This window comes from Hippoglossus stenolepis, chromosome 7 (assembly GCF_022539355.2).
Source record: "Hippoglossus stenolepis isolate QCI-W04-F060 chromosome 7, HSTE1.2, whole genome shotgun sequence".
Classification (NCBI taxonomy): domain Eukaryota; kingdom Metazoa; phylum Chordata; class Actinopteri; order Pleuronectiformes; family Pleuronectidae; genus Hippoglossus; species Hippoglossus stenolepis.
This window is the reverse complement of record NC_061489.1, coordinates 16,022,703-16,039,175: the sequence shown is the minus strand read 5'-3', so window position 1 is coordinate 16,039,175 and position 16,473 is coordinate 16,022,703. Positions and strand designations below refer to the sequence as shown.

The window sequence follows — 16,473 nt, the reverse complement described above, 5'->3', positions numbered from 1 at the left end:
GTGATTACAAGAATTCAACATGGTTTTGTCTGAACTGAAACAGTGATTGCATTGGTGCTGAGCTTGTAACCTCATATGAAACAGGTTTAACTCTGCTGAAGTTCGCAATGCCTTCTTAAACTGAATGAAGTGAAAATGCGCTGTCCATGGTGCTAGACTTACTGATGGTTGTATGTGGTTTCGTTACCATGCTGGAAAAAAACATGATCTCTTTAATTTATGCCTCATTCCTAAAATGGGCAATGTAAAGTATGGTATTACATTTCATTGTAATCTTATTTCTGGGTATGTTGGAGTATTTGTACTTTACAATTACTCGTTCAGCCACTAAAGTGTTTAGCTTTTCCATCCACTAGTGGTTGTCACATCAAATATTCAAAAGGTACATCTAATAATTTCTGTCTTTCATAAAGTTTTGAATGAGATGACCATGTGTTACACACTGGGTTGTATTTCATTTCCCATCATTCACCGCATGAGGTCGCAGGAGACCGTAACCATGAATGTGTGCGTGTATGTCCAAAACTCCTCCCTGCTGAGGAAAACAAGAAATCGTCATCAGCCTTAGTACACCCACGGGAGGTGCCGTGACGAGCAGGGCAGGAGCTTCGCCACAACAATCTAGCTTTGGGTGGACATATCACTGCTGAGGATACATGATCGACTGGGCTCAGTTCTTATGTTGTATCGACAATGTATATCCGACGAGAAAGTGAGCTCATCTGGATTCACGTCGTAACGTTCTTTTGTCTTTGTGACTGGACCGCCTCGCAGTTATCCTACTCGATTTCCGAGGAGGTGAACAAAGGCACTGTAGTGGGGAATATCGCAAAGGATTTAAACGTTAACCTGCAGGAACTGGTGGCCAGAGATCTGCGTATTGTTTCGAGTTACAGTAAGAAATATTTTGACGTGAATTTGCGGACCGGAAACATCTTTGTCGACGAGAGAATAGACCGAGAAGAGCTTTGTCCTAATGTGGAAAAATGCTTGTTGAAAATACAAGCTGTTTTAAACAACCCCATGACTGCACACCGCGTCGAGATCAATGTTTTGGATGTAAACGACAACCCACCTGCTTTTATTGAAAACACGTATTTTTTGAATATTTCTGAATCATCGTTGATGGGAGAGCGATATTTTCTCCCCATAGCAGTAGATGCAGACATCGGCGGCAACTCAGTGAAGACGTACAAGCTGAGTCAAAATGAACATTTCTCTCTGGATGTGCAAAGCGGTGGAGAACACGGAGTGTCCGCTGAGTTAGTGCTGCAGAAAGCTTTGGATCGAGAGAAACAGTCGGTAATTAAACTTGTCCTGACGGCTGTAGATGGAGGCAGACCACCACGAACAGGTTCATTACAATTAATTGTTAATATAATAGACGTCAATGATAACATACCAACTTTCAGTAAATCTCTTTACAAGGTGCGTGTCAAAGAAAACGCGTCACCCGGTTCACTAATAATTAAGTTAAATGCAACCGATGCAGACGAGGGCATGAACAGTAAGATCCTGTATTCCTTTCTCAGGCGAGGTAACGTTGATCCATCAAGTATTTTTGATTTAAATTCAGAAACTGGAGAAATTACTGTGAAGGGAACATTAGATTATGAAGAGACTCCTGCTTATGAGGTCAGAGTTCAAGCGATGGATCAAGGCACAGTTCCTCGTAGCGCACATGCCAAATTATTGATAGAGATAATTGATGTGAATGACAATGCCCCAGAGATATTAGTGACGTCACTGATGACGCCTGTAAAAGAAGACGCAGAGCTGGGGACAATAGTTGCTTTTCTCACAGTGAGTGATACAGATGGAGGAAACAATGGTGTAGTTAACTGTAAGGTAGAGGGCTCTGTTCCGTTTAAACTCAAGTCCAACTACAAAAATGACTATTCATTAGTAGTAGATGGACCATTGGACAGAGAAAACACTTCTCTTTACAATGTCACCATTACAGCTGCAGACGAAGGAATTCCACCTCTGTCCAGCACCAGGGTCATTACTGTTCATGTTTCTGATGTCAATGACAACGCACCTCGTTTCATGGAGCCTGTGATACAAATTTATGTGAAAGAAAACAGTCCAACAGGGTCCATTATTTATACGATAAATGCTTCTGATCCTGATTTGGACAGTAATGCAAAAATGACTTACAGGTTGTTAGATAATTCTCAAAAAAATATTCCAATTTCATCTATTGTAAACATCAACTCAGAGACAGGAGATATAATCAGTCTGCAGGCCTTTAACTTCGAGGAGTTGAAAACGTTTCAGTTTAAAGTTCAGGCCACAGACTCTGGTGTTCCTCCGCTCAGCAGCAACGTGACTGTGAACGTTTTTATCCTGGATGAGAATGACAACAGTCCTACGGTTCTTTCTCCATACTCTGAGCACGGCTCCGTTAACAGTGAGAGCATCCCCTATTCTGCTGAAGCGGGATACTTTGTGGCAAAGATCAGGGCTGTAGACGCAGACTCTGGATACAACGCGCTGCTTTCTTATCACCTCTCTGAGCCCAAAGGAAACAACCTCTTCCGGATCGGAACCAGCACCGGGGAAATCAGGACTAAGAGGAGAATGAGTGACAATGACCTGAAAACTCACCCCTTGGTGGTGCTGGTTTCTGATAACGGAGAACCCTCCCTGTCAGCTACTGTGTCTATAGATGTGGTGGTGGTTGAGAGCACAGCTGACATCCAGACTCAGTTCAGACATGTGCCCACAAAGGACGATGGCTTCTCTGATTTAAACCTGTATCTGCTGATCGGGATCGTGTCGGTGTCAGTCATCTTTCTGCTGAGCCTCATCACTTTAATAGCTGTCAAATGCCACAGGTCAGACAGCAGTTTCAGCAGGTACAGCGCCCCAATGATCACCACCCACCCTGACGGAAGCTGGTCTTACTCTAATGCTACTCAGCAGTATGACGTCTGTTTCAGCTCAGACACTCTCAAGAGTGACGTAGTGGTGTTCCCCGCACCGTTTCCGCCTGCAGATGCGGAACTGATCAGTATTAACGGAGGAGACCCTTATACCATGACTCAGACTTTACCGAACAAAGAGAAGGTGAGTTACACATTGTTGTGAATTCTTGAAAAATAGAATTGCTTTGACTGAGATTATCGCATTGTTTGATATGCAGGCGAGCAAATCATAATGAAGCTACAGGCCAGAAATGTATACAAACGATTGAAAAGACCAGGTTCTGTCTTTATTTGACAATGTGGCACAGTTAAAAAAGTCATTTGAAAACCTATGGAATCTGGATAAATTGAAATTATAGCGCTGTTTGAACACACATCGTTGTACGTTAACTTGGCCGAGCAATTCTTAACTTGTATTGAGACGGCGCATGTAATGGTGCTGAATTTGCAGTCGGTGGTTTCGGTTATATCTCCTTGAAACATCGTTTTAACATTTTCAGAAAACATTTCCTGAGTTTTTTAGCAAGAAGTGATAAAACGGCGCTCTCCGTGGTGCTGAAGGAAGCGTTTCAAATGTGGTCTGTGCGTCGTCTTTCTTTGAAATGACGTACTTTGAATAAATAACAACTTTGTTAATATCCGAAGTATTTGTTTATACAACTTTAAAGTTGAATTGTATGAATAGGACGAGGGGATGCATCGTTTTTCGTTCGTCCCCACCCCCAGATACATTGTTTTTTATCTTCCACAAGTTCACTGGATTATTTAAATATCAATCACTTGAGGGATATGGCAACATGTATATTTTAACTTTGGTATTTGTGATACATTTTTAATAATTGTTTTGGAATTTAGACTAAAATGAACGGTGTATTATATTAAGAATATTATTGAAAATTACTTTACAGTTGTGAGGAGTAAATATTCATCATTTGCCACATGATGTCGCTGGAGACCATGGATATGAATGTTTCCGTGTGTCTAAAACTCCTCCTCTGTGCACGGTAAAATAAAATCGTCATCGGCCAACAGTTTATTAGACACACGGTCGTGTTGGTGCCACAAGGGAAGGAGCTACAACAGAATAACACAGCTTTTGATGGAAATGCCTGGACAGTGAATACACGAGCTACTGGATTATATTATTTTCTCTGCATCAACGATGTATGTGCGACGACAAAAGGGATTCGCCTGGATTCATATCGTTGCGCTGCTTTGTCTTTGTGACTCGTCCGCCTCGCAGTTTTCCTACTCGATTTCCGAGGAGGTGAACAAAGGCACCGTAGTGGGAAATATTGCAAAGGATTTAAACATCAACTTGCAGGAACTGGAGGCCAGAGATCTGCGTATTGTTTCGAGTTACAGTAAGAAATATTTTGACGTGAATTTGCGGACCGGAAACCTCTTTGTCGACGAGAGAATAGACCGAGAAGAGCTTTGTCCTAATGTGGTAAAATGCTCCATCAAAATACAAGCTGCTTTAAACAATCCAATGAATATACACCGCATTGAAGTCAATATTCTTGACGTAAATGATAACTCGCCTTCTTTTATTGAAAAAACGCATTCACTTCACATTTCTGAATTACTGTCACCGGGAGAGCAATATCTCCTCCCAGTCGCAGTAGATGCAGATATTGGCAGCAACACGGTAAAGACATACAAGCTGAGTCAAAATGAATATTTCTCTCTGGATGTGCAAAGCGGTGGAGAACACGGAGTGTCCGCTGAGTTAGTGCTGCAGAAAGCTTTGGATCGAGAGAAACAGTCGGTAATTAAACTTGTCCTGACGGCTGTAGATGGAGGCAGACCTCCGAGATCAGGGACTTTGCAGTTAACTGTTAATGTTACAGATGTCAATGACAATACACCAACTTTCAGTAAATCTCTTTATAAAGTGCGTGTCAAAGAAAACGCGTCTCCCGGTTCACTTGTTATTAAGTTAAATGCAACCGATGCAGACGAGGGCATGAACAGTAAGATCCTGTATTCTTTGATCAAACGAGGTAATATTGATCCATCAAAAATGTTTGATCTAAATTCAGAAACTGGAGAAATTACTGTGAAGGGAACATTAGATTATGAAGAGACTCCTGCTTATGAGGTCAGAGTTCAAGCGATTGACCAAGGCACAGTTCCTCGTAGCGCACATGCTAAATTATTGATAGAGATAATTGATGTGAATGACAATGCCCCAGATATATCAGTGACGTCACTGATGACGCCTGTAAAAGAAGACGCAGAGCTGGGGACAATAGTTGCTTTCTCACAGTGAGTGATACAGATGGAGGAAACAATGGTGTAGTTAACTGTAAGGTAGAGGGCTCTGTTCCGTTTAAACTCAAGTCCAACTACAAAAATGACTATTCATTAGTAGTAGATGGACCATTGGACAGAGAAAACACTTCTCTTTACAATGTCACCATTACAGCTGCAGACGAAGGAATTCCACCTCTGTCCAGCACCAGGGTCATTACTGTTCATGTTTCTGATGTCAATGACAACGCACCTCGTTTCATGGAGCCTGTGATAAAAATTTATGTCAAAGAAAACAGTCCAACAGGATCCATTATTTATACGATAAATGCTTCTGATCCTGATTCGGACAGTAATGCAAAGCTGACTTACAGGTTGTTAGATAACTCTCAAAAATATTCCAATTTCATCTATTGTAAACATCAACTCAGAAACTGGAGAATATCAGTCTGCAGGCCTTTAACTTCGAGGAGTTGAAAACGTTTCAGTTTAAAGTTCAGGCCACAGACTCTGGTGTTCCTCCGCTCAGCAGCAACGTGACTGTGAACGTTTTTATCCTGGATGAGAATGACAACAGTCCTACGGTTCTTTCTCCATATTCTGAGCACGGCTCCGTTAACAGTGAGAGCATCCCCTATTCTGCAGAAGCGGGATACTTTGTGGCAAAGATCAGGGCTGTAGACGCAGACTCTGGATACAACGCGCTGCTTTCTTATCACCTCTCTGAGCCCAAAGGAAACAACCTCTTCCGGATCGGAACCAGCACCGGGGAAATCAGGACTAAGAGGAGAATGAGTGACAATGACCTGAAAACTCACACCTTGGTGGTGCTGGTTTCTGATAACGGAGAACCCTCCCTGTCAGCTACTGTGTCTATAGATGTGGTGGTGGTTGAGAGCACAGCTGACATCCAGACTCAGTTCAGACATGTGCCCACAAAGGACGATGGCTTCTCTGATTTAAATCTGTATCTGCTGATCGGCATCGTCTCGGTGTCAGTCATCTTCCTGCTGAGCCTCATCACTTTAATAGCTGTCAAATGCCACAGGACAGACAGCAGTTTCAGCAGGTACAGCGCCCCAATGATCACCACCCACCCTGACGGGAGCTGGTCTTACTCTAAAGCTACTCAGCAGTATGACGTCTGCTTCAGCTCAGACACGCTCAAGAGTGACGTAGTGGTTTTCCCCGCACCGTTTCCACCTGCAGATGCAGAGCTTATCAGTATTAATGGAGGAGACACTTATACCATGACTCAGACTTTACCAAATAAAGATAAGGTGAGTTGAGATCTCCACTGAAGGTCAACATTTCCTGTCTGAATGTCAAATCAAAATTCTACTGTCTGTCTTTCACCAAGTACTATTTCTATGCTTTTCTGAAAAAGATTTAACTTGACAGAATTTATCAGAGTAGTCATTTCCACCCATATGCAAAGTCTTATTCCTCTAAAATACAAAAGATGGAAAACCAATTGGTTTTAAAGTGTTAACAAGACTTTGTAAGGGATCTGATGCCTGCAGTGGGATTTGTTGGGCACTCTCCATGGTTCTGAAAACACATTGTTGTCTTCTGGGTCTTTGTTGCCTCACAATTTTTGTAGTGGTGGTTGTTGTATTATATGATCACTATTGCCTAGGCTGTCAGTTTGTTAATGTATTTTTTTTTCTCAATGTGACAGTGATAAAAATTGGTTTATTAAATCCTGAACATGCTTCAAATAGCAGATTGTTATAGCATTGTTGACTTATATGGAGAAGAATGGTCTTCAACATATAAGTCAACAATGCTGAGCTCAGAATATATCCATGCCTTTGGCTTAGTCCTTGCTTTTTTTCCCAGATATTTTTATCGCTTAGATCACTGTCTTCTGCTGTAGTTTATCTGGATGTATTTGACGTGATACCCTTTGATACTGAAATTGTTTAAAGTGTGCTTTATCGATTTAAAACGTTAAGATACAGTATATAGCTGGTGTTTAAATGTGTGAAAAAGAGGTTGTGCTGCTCAATATTTTCATACTCGAGTTTTACCGCGAGGGGTCGCTCGTGACCACAGGTTTTTTGTGAGCTCGGTGTTTTCAGTCTCCTCCTTTTCCGTGTGAAGCTCGGCAGTCCACGAGTGCTTTATGAGCGGATAGCGATGAAAACCAGAGGACTGGAGCGGATGGGATTTTAAATGTTGGGAGATCGAGTGGCTTTTTGTGGATGAATATATTTTGAATCGGGACAATGCGTTTGAAAGCAGCGATGGGCGTCTGGAGGGGAAAGGAAATTCTCTGTTGGATGTTCATCCTGTTTTTATCTGACCGGTCTGCTGCTCAGATATTGTACTCCGTTTCCGAGGAGGCGGACAAAGGAACCGTGGTTGGGAATCTCGCAAAGGATTTAAACGTCAATGTTCGAGACTTGCAAACAAGGAACCTGAATATGGTTTCCGGATACAGTAAGAAATATTTCGAGGCTAATGTTAAGACGGGGGATGTTTACGTTAACGAGCGAGTCGATCGAGAGGAGCTTTGTCCAAACACGATAAAATGCATACTGAACTTCGAGGCCATACTGAGTAATCCTATGGTTCTGCACCGCATTGAAGTGGTAATTGTTGATTTAAATGACAACGCACCTTCCTTCGTGGAGAGGTCACATACACTAAATATATCTGAATCTTCACCGACGGGCGAACACTTCTTGCTTCCTTTGGCTCTTGATTCAGACACAGGCAGCAATTCAGTGAAAACATACAAGCTGAGCCCGAATGAATATTTCTCCTTAGACGTACAAAGCAGTGGAGAACACAGTGTATCCGCTGAGTTAGTGCTGGTAAAAGCTTTGGATAGAGAAAAACTAGCTGTTGTAACACTAACACTGACCGCTGTAGACGGAGGCAAACCTCCTAAAAGTGGAAGTGTCCAGATAATTGTAAATGTCCTCGACGTCAATGATAACACGCCGTCATTTAGTAAAACGCTTTACAAGGCACGCGTAAATGAAAATGCTCCCACTGGATCATTAGTAATTCAGCTGAATGCCACAGATTTAGACGAGGGAGACCACGGGAGGGTGATGTACTCTTTCGTCAAGCGTGCAAACTTCAATCCTGCAGATGTGTTTTTTATCCATGAAGAAACTGGCGAGGTAACAGTTACGGGTAATTTGGATTACGAGGCACAGTCGGCTTATGAAATTCATGTCCAAGCAACAGACAGAGGTTCATCGCCTCGGAGGGCAAATGGGAAGCTGCTGGTGGAGGTGGTCGATGTGAATGACAATGCCCCAGAAATTGTAGTGACGTCACTCATGAACCCCGTGAAAGAAGATGCAGAAATAGGAAGCGTCGTGGCGTTAGTGACGGTGACGGATAAAGACGGAGGGAAAAACGGTCACACCGCCTGTAAATTGATTGGTTCCGCGCCATTTAAGCTGCGATCTAATTACAAAAATTACTACTCTTTAGTTGTGGACGGGCCTCTTAACAGAGAAGAATGCTCATCATATAATGTCACAATTAGTGCGACTGACGAAGGGACCCCGCCTCTCTCCACCAGCAGCGTTATCACCGTTCACGTCTCTGATGTCAACGACAACGCTCCTCGTTTCCCTGAACCGGTCATTAATATTTATGTGAAAGAAAACAGTCCAGTTGGCGCTCGTATCTATACAATAACTGCGGTCGATCCTGATATGAATGAAAACGCTAGAGTAACATACTCATTTGGTGGTGATTCAAAAAATATTCCCATAACGTCTGCTGTAAACATCAACTCAGAGACAGGAGATATAATCAGTCTGCAGTCGTTTAACTTCGAGGAGTTGAAAACGTTTCAGTTTAAAGTTCAGGCCACAGACTCTGGTGTTCCTCCGCTCAGCAGCAACGTGACTGTGAACGTTTTGATCCTGGATGAGAATGACAACAGTCCTACGGTTCTTTCTCCGTACTCTGAGCACGGCTCCGTTGACAGTGAGAGCATCCCCTATTCTGCTGATGCGGGATACTTTGTGGCAAAGATCAGGGCAGTAGATGCAGACTCTGGATACAACGCGCTGCTTTCTTATCACCTCTCTGAGCCCAAAGGAAACAACCTCTTCCGGATCGGAACCAGCACCGGGGAAATCAGGACTAAGAGGAGAATGAGTGACAATGACCTGAAAACTCACCCCTTGGTGGTGCTGGTTTCTGATAACGGAGAACCCTCCCTGTCAGCTACTGTGTCTATAGATGTGGTGGTGGTTGAGAGCACAGCTGACATCCAGACTCAGTTCAGACATGTGCCCACAAAGGACGATGGCTTCTCTGATTTAAACCTGTATCTGCTGATCGGGATCGTGTCGGTGTCAGTCATCTTTCTGCTGAGCCTCATCACTTTAATAGCTGTCAAATGCCACAGGACAGACAGCAGCTTCAGCAGGTACAGCGCCCCAATGATCACCACCCACCCTGACGGTAGCTGGTCTTACTCTAAAGCAACTCAGCAGTATGACGTCTGCTTCAGCTCAGACACGCTCAAGAGTGACGTAGTGGTTTTCCCCGCACCGTTTCCGCCTGCAGATGCGGAGCTGATCAGTATTAATGGAGGAGACACTTATAGCAGGACTCAGACTTTACCAAACAAAGACAAGGTGAGTTGAGTTCCCAACAAAAGTTATATTCGCTTATGTTAAACTGAAACATGACCTAATAAGTAGGCTACGATGTGCGGTTTCCAGCGATATGACAGACTACAAGATTGGTTTCAATGTTACTGGCTCCGCTGGGTTGTGGTATTTGTTTCTGTTGCCTCTTTTCTGTCCTTCGATGTCGGCTTTGGGCATCGGCGCTGCCAATGGTACTGAAATCACTGGGGCCTGTTAGAGCTCCTTTGTCACTTTGGGATCAGATCTGGGACCTTTTCACAATTTTGTCATTTCTCGTGATATTTTTCGTGAGTGTGAAAGCAAAAGGGGGTTAAAAAGGTAAATAATGAATTTGGTGACAGATTTCTCCCCAGAACAATAATTCACTCGTATGAGAGTGAATGGTAAAGAGATTATGTGGGATATGAGTGAATATGGCTGTTACGTACTGGCATTTGAAGCAGAGGTCGTTGGTCAATAAGTGAGTTTTTCTAGTGACAGCGACGACGCTGTCCAAGGTGCTGAAATCTAGAAGTTGTTTTAGCATGCATGAACAGTCTGCCTCACTTCTTTGTAATTTAAACTTTAATAGCAGACTACGTAAATCCTCTTTCAAGTGTTTATTTATTTTGAACACAAGGATTCCTACACAATTTAACAATTTTTATTTTCCACAACTTCTAAGACAAGACATTATTAAAATGTTCATGCCATTTTCAATAGCACAAATATAACAGTTGGTGTCGCCGGGAGACCATAATTTCCATGTAGCTCAATGTCCTCCCTGACTCCTCCTCTGCCTGCGCAGCGTCAGTGCTCCGCCGCTGCTTTGTTAGAAAATACACAAATGGTCACAAGGCAGAGACGGCTTCGTCTGTTGATCACCTAAACTGTGGACATGTTCGAAAATGACTATTTCTTTCGTTCTGTGTCAGCGATGGGACGTGGAGGACTAACGGTCACGGTTTGGATACAAATAATAGCTCTCCTTTTTTTGTTTGACGGGTCGACAGCGCAGCTTTCCTTCTCCGTTTCCGAGGAGGTTGACAAAGGGACGGTGGTGGGAAATCTCGCTAAGGAATTACAGATTAATGTCCCGGAACTGGGAAAACGGGATTTACGAATTGTTGCTGGGAATTCTAAGACATACTTTGACGTGGATTTAAAAACCGGTGCTCTGTTCGTTTGCGATAGGATTGATCGTGAAGAGCTGTGTCCAAATACGGCAAAATGTTCCCTGAATATCGAAGCCATTCTGAGCCACCCGACGCATCTGCATCGCATAGAGATCCAGATTATTGATATTAACGACAATGCACCATCTTTCCGTGAAAAGGAGAAGACTTTCAATATTTCTGAATCCTCTTTTACCGGAGAGAGATATCTACTCCCAATGGCGAACGACGCAGACAGGGGGAGTAATTCGGTAAAAAGCTACAAGCTGAGTCCAAATGAGTATTTCTCACTGGATGTACAGAGCGGTGGTCAGCACATTGAGTCTGCGGAGTTAGTGCTACAGAAATCTTTAGATAGGGAGAAACAGTCAGTTATTCACCTGACTTTAACTGCTGTAGATGGAGGAAAACCTGCTCGGTCTGGGACACTAAAAATAGTGGTTTATGTTATGGATATTAACGACAATGCTCCGGTATTTAGTCAATCTCTCTATAAGGCCAGGGTCATTGAAAACGCCCCATTTCAGACATCTATACTGACAGTAAGTGCTACGGATTTAGACGAAGGAATAAATGGTGAGGTTACCTATTCATTTATTGAGAGAGGACAGTTCAATCCTGCAGCTGTATTCTCCATAAATCCAGAGACAGGGGAAATAACTGTGACCGGGAAAGTAGACTATGAAGAGCATACAGCATATGATATTCGTGTACAGGCTAGAGATAAAGGTGCGCCCTCTCGAAGCGTTCATGGTAAAGTGTTGGTGGAAGTGACTGATGTTAATGACAACACACCTGAAATCATTATCACATCTCTTATGAGTCCGGTTAAAGAGGACGCTGAGATAGGCACAGTGGTTGCTTTGGTCACTGTTACTGACAAAGATGGAGGGAAAAATGGTCTCACAGCTGCAAACAGTCTTGGGTTGGTACCTTTTAAACTAAAGCTAAACTACAAAAATTATTATTCATTAACAGTTGATGGACCTCTAGACAGAGAGAGTGTGGCTCAGTATAATGTCACCATCATAGCCACTGATGAGGGCACTCCACCTCTCTCCAGCACAAGTGTCATCCCTATTCACATTTCTGATGTGAATGACAATGCACCTCTCTTCTCAGAGCCTGTGATTAATGCATATGTGAAAGAGAATAGTGCAGTGGGAGCTACCATCTTAACTATAACTTCAGTTGACCCTGATATAGAAGAAAATGCAAAAGTGACATATTCTTTACTAGATGGCATTTCAAAAAGTATTCCTATGACTTCTGTTGTAAACATAAACTCGGAGACAGGAGATATAATCAGCCTGCAAGTCTTTAACTTTGAAGAGTTAAAAACGTTTCAGTTTAAAGTTCAGGCCACAGACTCTGGTGTTCCTCCGCTCAGCAGCAACGTGACTGTGAACGTTTTTATCCTGGATGAGAATGACAACAGTCCTACGGTTCTTTCTCCATATTCTGAGCACGGCTCCGTTAACAGTGAGAGCATCCCCTATTCTGCTGAAGCGGGATACTTTGTGGCAAAGATCAGGGCTGTAGACGCAGACTCTGGATACAACGCGCTGCTTTCTTATCACCTCTCTGAGCCCAAAGGAAACAACCTCTTCCGGATCGGAACCAGCACCGGGGAAATCAGGACTAAGAGGAGAATGAGTGACAATGACCTGAAAACCCACCCCTTGGTGATGCTGGTTTCTGATAACGGAGAACCCTCCCTGTCAGCTACTGTGTCTATAGATGTGGTGGTGGTTGAGAGCACAGCTGACATCCAGACTCAGTTCAGACATGTGCCCACAAAGGACGATGGCTTCTCTGATTTAAACCTGTATCTGCTGATCGGCATCGTGTCGGTGTCAGTCATCTTTCTGCTGAGCCTCATCACTTTAATAGCTATCAAATGCCACAGGACAGACAGCAGCTTCAGCAGGTACAGCGCCCCAATGATCACCACCCACCCTGACGGGAGCTGGTCTTACTCTAAAGCTACTCAGCAGTATGACGTCTGCTTCAGCTCAGACACACTCAAGAGTGATGTAGTGGTTTTCCCCGCACCGTTTCCGCCTGCAGATGCGGAGCTGATCAGTATTAATGGAGGAGACACTTATAGCAGGACTCAGACTTTACCAAATAAAGACAAGGTAAGGGTGAATGCACAATAAACACAGGGAAGCCAATGATTTACCGTTACACTTTTTTCACATGAATATAATTGTATAGCTAGCCACGTAAGGACCACAATGGATCCAAGTACTCAAAATGAATTTTGTTGCAGTTGTGTATAATCTGACACCTACTCATAATACCAATTTAGGAATACTCAGCTGTGAAAATATTGCAATACTTGCAAATCAAATGCTGAAATTCTGCATTTGTTTCTTTGTGACCTGTTGGCCTCTTAGCAGTTGTTTGCAGCGTGCAACAATTGTGAACTTATCTTTTAGTTTTAGCCTTTTTGCTCATCCTTCTTTAAATGTGTCTACACTCTTGCTAGAACTCTAGGTGATGGTGTTTGTTGCTTCTCAGTTGATGTCGAGTCAGTGTGCACTTTGACTTTCTGTCCGCACTGTTGATTGACTTGAACATCACCACTAGATGTCACTATCACACCAGAGAATTGAAGCACGTTTTTTTTTTGACAAACACTCCTCCCTTTTCGTCTAAGAGAGGTGGTTCGTAATTCTTTGTTTGTCGTGGCAGTACAGAATATATTCACTACGCTGCAAGACTGATGTGGATGTATCATTAGTGAGACATGTTACCACAGGAGTGATTTTTTTCGAACAAATTCGTCTGGCAGGCAATGGACAGGATGAAACGACTGGATATTTTCCGGCACTGGATTTATTTTATGTTCCATGCATCTTGCATATGGAGTCTCGCCGCAGCACAGGTCGTGTATTCGGTTACTGAGGAATCGAGCTCGGGTACCACTGTGGGACATTTGGCTAAGGATTTACATTTAGACGTACAGGAACTGGAGAGCAGAGGTTTTCAGATTTCCGGACCTAATACGAGGTATTTCGAAGTAAACGTTAAGACTGGAATACTCCTGGTGAAAGACAGAATAGACCGAGAGGAGCTCTGCTCGCGTAATGTCAAATGCTCCCTGGAAGTGGAAGCCATTGTTAACTCTCCGCTCAATCTCTATCGCTTCGAGGTTAAAATATTGGACATAAACGACAATGCACCATCTTTTCGGATTCCGGGGATTGTTCTGAATGTGTCTGAGTCATCTTTCCCCGGGGAAAGATTTACGCTACCAAACGCCTTTGATGCGGATGTCGGGAGTTATTCTGTTAAGGGCTATAAACTGAGCCAGAATGAACATTTCACCCTGGATGTGCAGAATAGTGGGGAGCAGGCAATTTCTGCTGAAATGGTGCTGCAGAAAGCCTTAGACCGCGAGAAACAGGCAGTTATCAAACTAACACTGACAGCTGTAGATGGAGGAAAACCTCAGAAATCTGGCACGTTACATATCACTGTTAATGTACAAGATGTAAATGATAATGTTCCGGTTTTTGACAAACAGTTGTACAAAGCCACGGTGGCAGAAAACACGCAGCAAGGTGCAACCGTCATTTCTGTACACGCTCAAGATTTAGACGAGGGTCTCAACGGAGAAATTCTGTATTCTTTTATCAACCACGACAATGACAACAACGTAAATAAATTTAAAATCAATGCAGTAACTGGAGAGATTACGGTAAACGGTGAATTGGATCATGAAAAAAGCAATGCAGTTGAAATCCGAGTCCAAGCGAAAGACAAAGCGCCAAACCCAAGAGCATCTCATTGTAAAGTACTTGTTGAAATCACGGATGTAAATGATAACCCACCAGAAATATCAGTCACGTCTTTAGTCGACGTAGTGAAGGAAGACGCGGCTCTGGACACAATGGTTGGACTCATAACGGTCAGAGATAACGACTCTGATAAAAACGGCGTTGTTCAAGTTAAAATAGTTGATCCAGTGCCGTTTAAAATTAAAAACACTTACAAGAATCATTATTCTTTAGTGGTAGACGGAACTCTAGACAGAGAACGAGCTTCCTTATACAATGTTACAATAGTAGCGACTGATGAAGGGGTCCCACCTCTTTCTAGTACAAGTGTTATTACAGTCCACGTTTCTGATGTCAACGACAACCCACCTCGTTTTAAAGAACCCGTCATAAACATTTTCGTCAAAGAGAACAGTCCTGTAGGCGTCATCTATACCATGACTGCAGATGATCCTGATGTTGACGAAAATGCAAAAGTGACGTTTTCTGTAATGAATAATAATAACAACAAAAACAATGTAATAGGGTCAGTTATAAACGTCAACTCAGAGACAGGAGATATAGTCAGTCTGCAGTCGTTTAACTTCGAGGAGTTGAAAACGTTTCAGTTTAAAGTTCAGGCCAAAGACTCTGGTGTTCCTCCGCTCAGCAGCAACGTGACTGTGAACGTTTTGATCCTGGATGAGAATGACAACAGTCCTACGGTTCTCTCTCCATACTCTGAGCACGGCTCCGTTAACAGTGAGAGCATCCCCTATTCTGCTGAAGCGGGATACTTTGTGGCAAAGGTCAGGGCAGTAGACGCAGACTCTGGATACAACGCGCTGCTTTCTTATCACCTCTCTGAGCCCAAAGGAAACAACCTCTTCCGGATCGGAACCAGCACCGGGGAAATCAGGACTAAGAGGAGAATGAGTGACAATGACCTGAAAACTCACCCCTTGGTGGTGCTGGTTTCTGATAACGGAGAACCCTCCCTGTCAGCTACTGTGTCTATAGATGTGGTGGTGGTTGAGAGCACAGCTGACATCCAGACTCAGTTCAGACATGTGCCCACAAAGGACGATGGCTTCTCTGATTTAAACCTGTATCTGCTGATCGGCATCGTATCGGTGTCAGTCATCTTCCTGCTGAGCCTCATCACTTTAATAGCTGTCAAATGCCACAGGACAGACAGCAGTTTCAGCAGGTACAGCGCCCCAATGATCACCACCCACCCTGACGGGAGCTGGTCTTACTCTAATGCTACTCAGCAGTATGACGTCTGCTTCAGCTCAGACACGCTCAAGAGTGACGTAGTGGTTTTCCCCACACCGTTTCCGCCTGCAGATGCGGAGCTGATCAGTATTAATGGAGGAGACACTTATAGCAGGACTCAGACTTTACCAAATAAAGATAAGGTGAGTTGAGATCTCCACTGAAGGTCAAAATTTCCTGTCTGAATGTCAAATCAAAATTCTACTGTCTGTCTTTTAACAAAGAAAAGATGAGTTAAGTCTCCCGATAAAACTTTAACATTACCTAATTAATAAGGTACCTTTCCTCCGACATGACACACAATATTTGTTTCGACTGTTTTAGCTTTGCGTATCGGTGGAAAAAGTGTTTCCTTACATTTGTTCTTTGGCCTTTTCTGTCTTTCCCCGTCTGCTCAGGCAGTAAGCACTGTCCATGGTTCTGAAATCAAGGGGGACTGTATCTGCTTCTTTGA

At 43.3% G+C, this 16,473-nt stretch overlaps 1 protein-coding gene and 1 pseudogene across 14 annotated transcripts in view; both read left to right on the top strand.

Moving 5' to 3' along the window:
- Window positions 1–16,473, top strand: part of LOC118112000 (protocadherin alpha-C2) — a 169,813-nt gene that overhangs the window by 121,254 nt on the left and 32,086 nt on the right. The window contains exons 1-2 of one of the 14 annotated variants that reach the window (XM_047340527.1): window positions 6,493–9,805; window positions 13,116–13,782. The exons of 8 other annotated variants lie outside the window; for them this stretch is intronic. In XM_047340527.1, coding sequence (XP_047196483.1) covers window positions 7,418–9,805; window positions 13,116–13,136 — 2,409 coding nt within the window. In that variant the 5' untranslated portion in view covers window positions 6,493–7,417 and the 3' untranslated portion in view covers window positions 13,137–13,782. Of the gene's footprint in view, window positions 1–50; window positions 3,073–6,492; window positions 9,806–9,829; window positions 16,163–16,473 lie in introns of those variants that run through there. 5 more of the 14 variants (XM_047340521.1, XM_047340520.1, XM_047340526.1 and 2 more) reach the window with 5 other exon arrangements.
- Window positions 3,080–6,475, top strand: LOC124852074 (annotated as a pseudogene).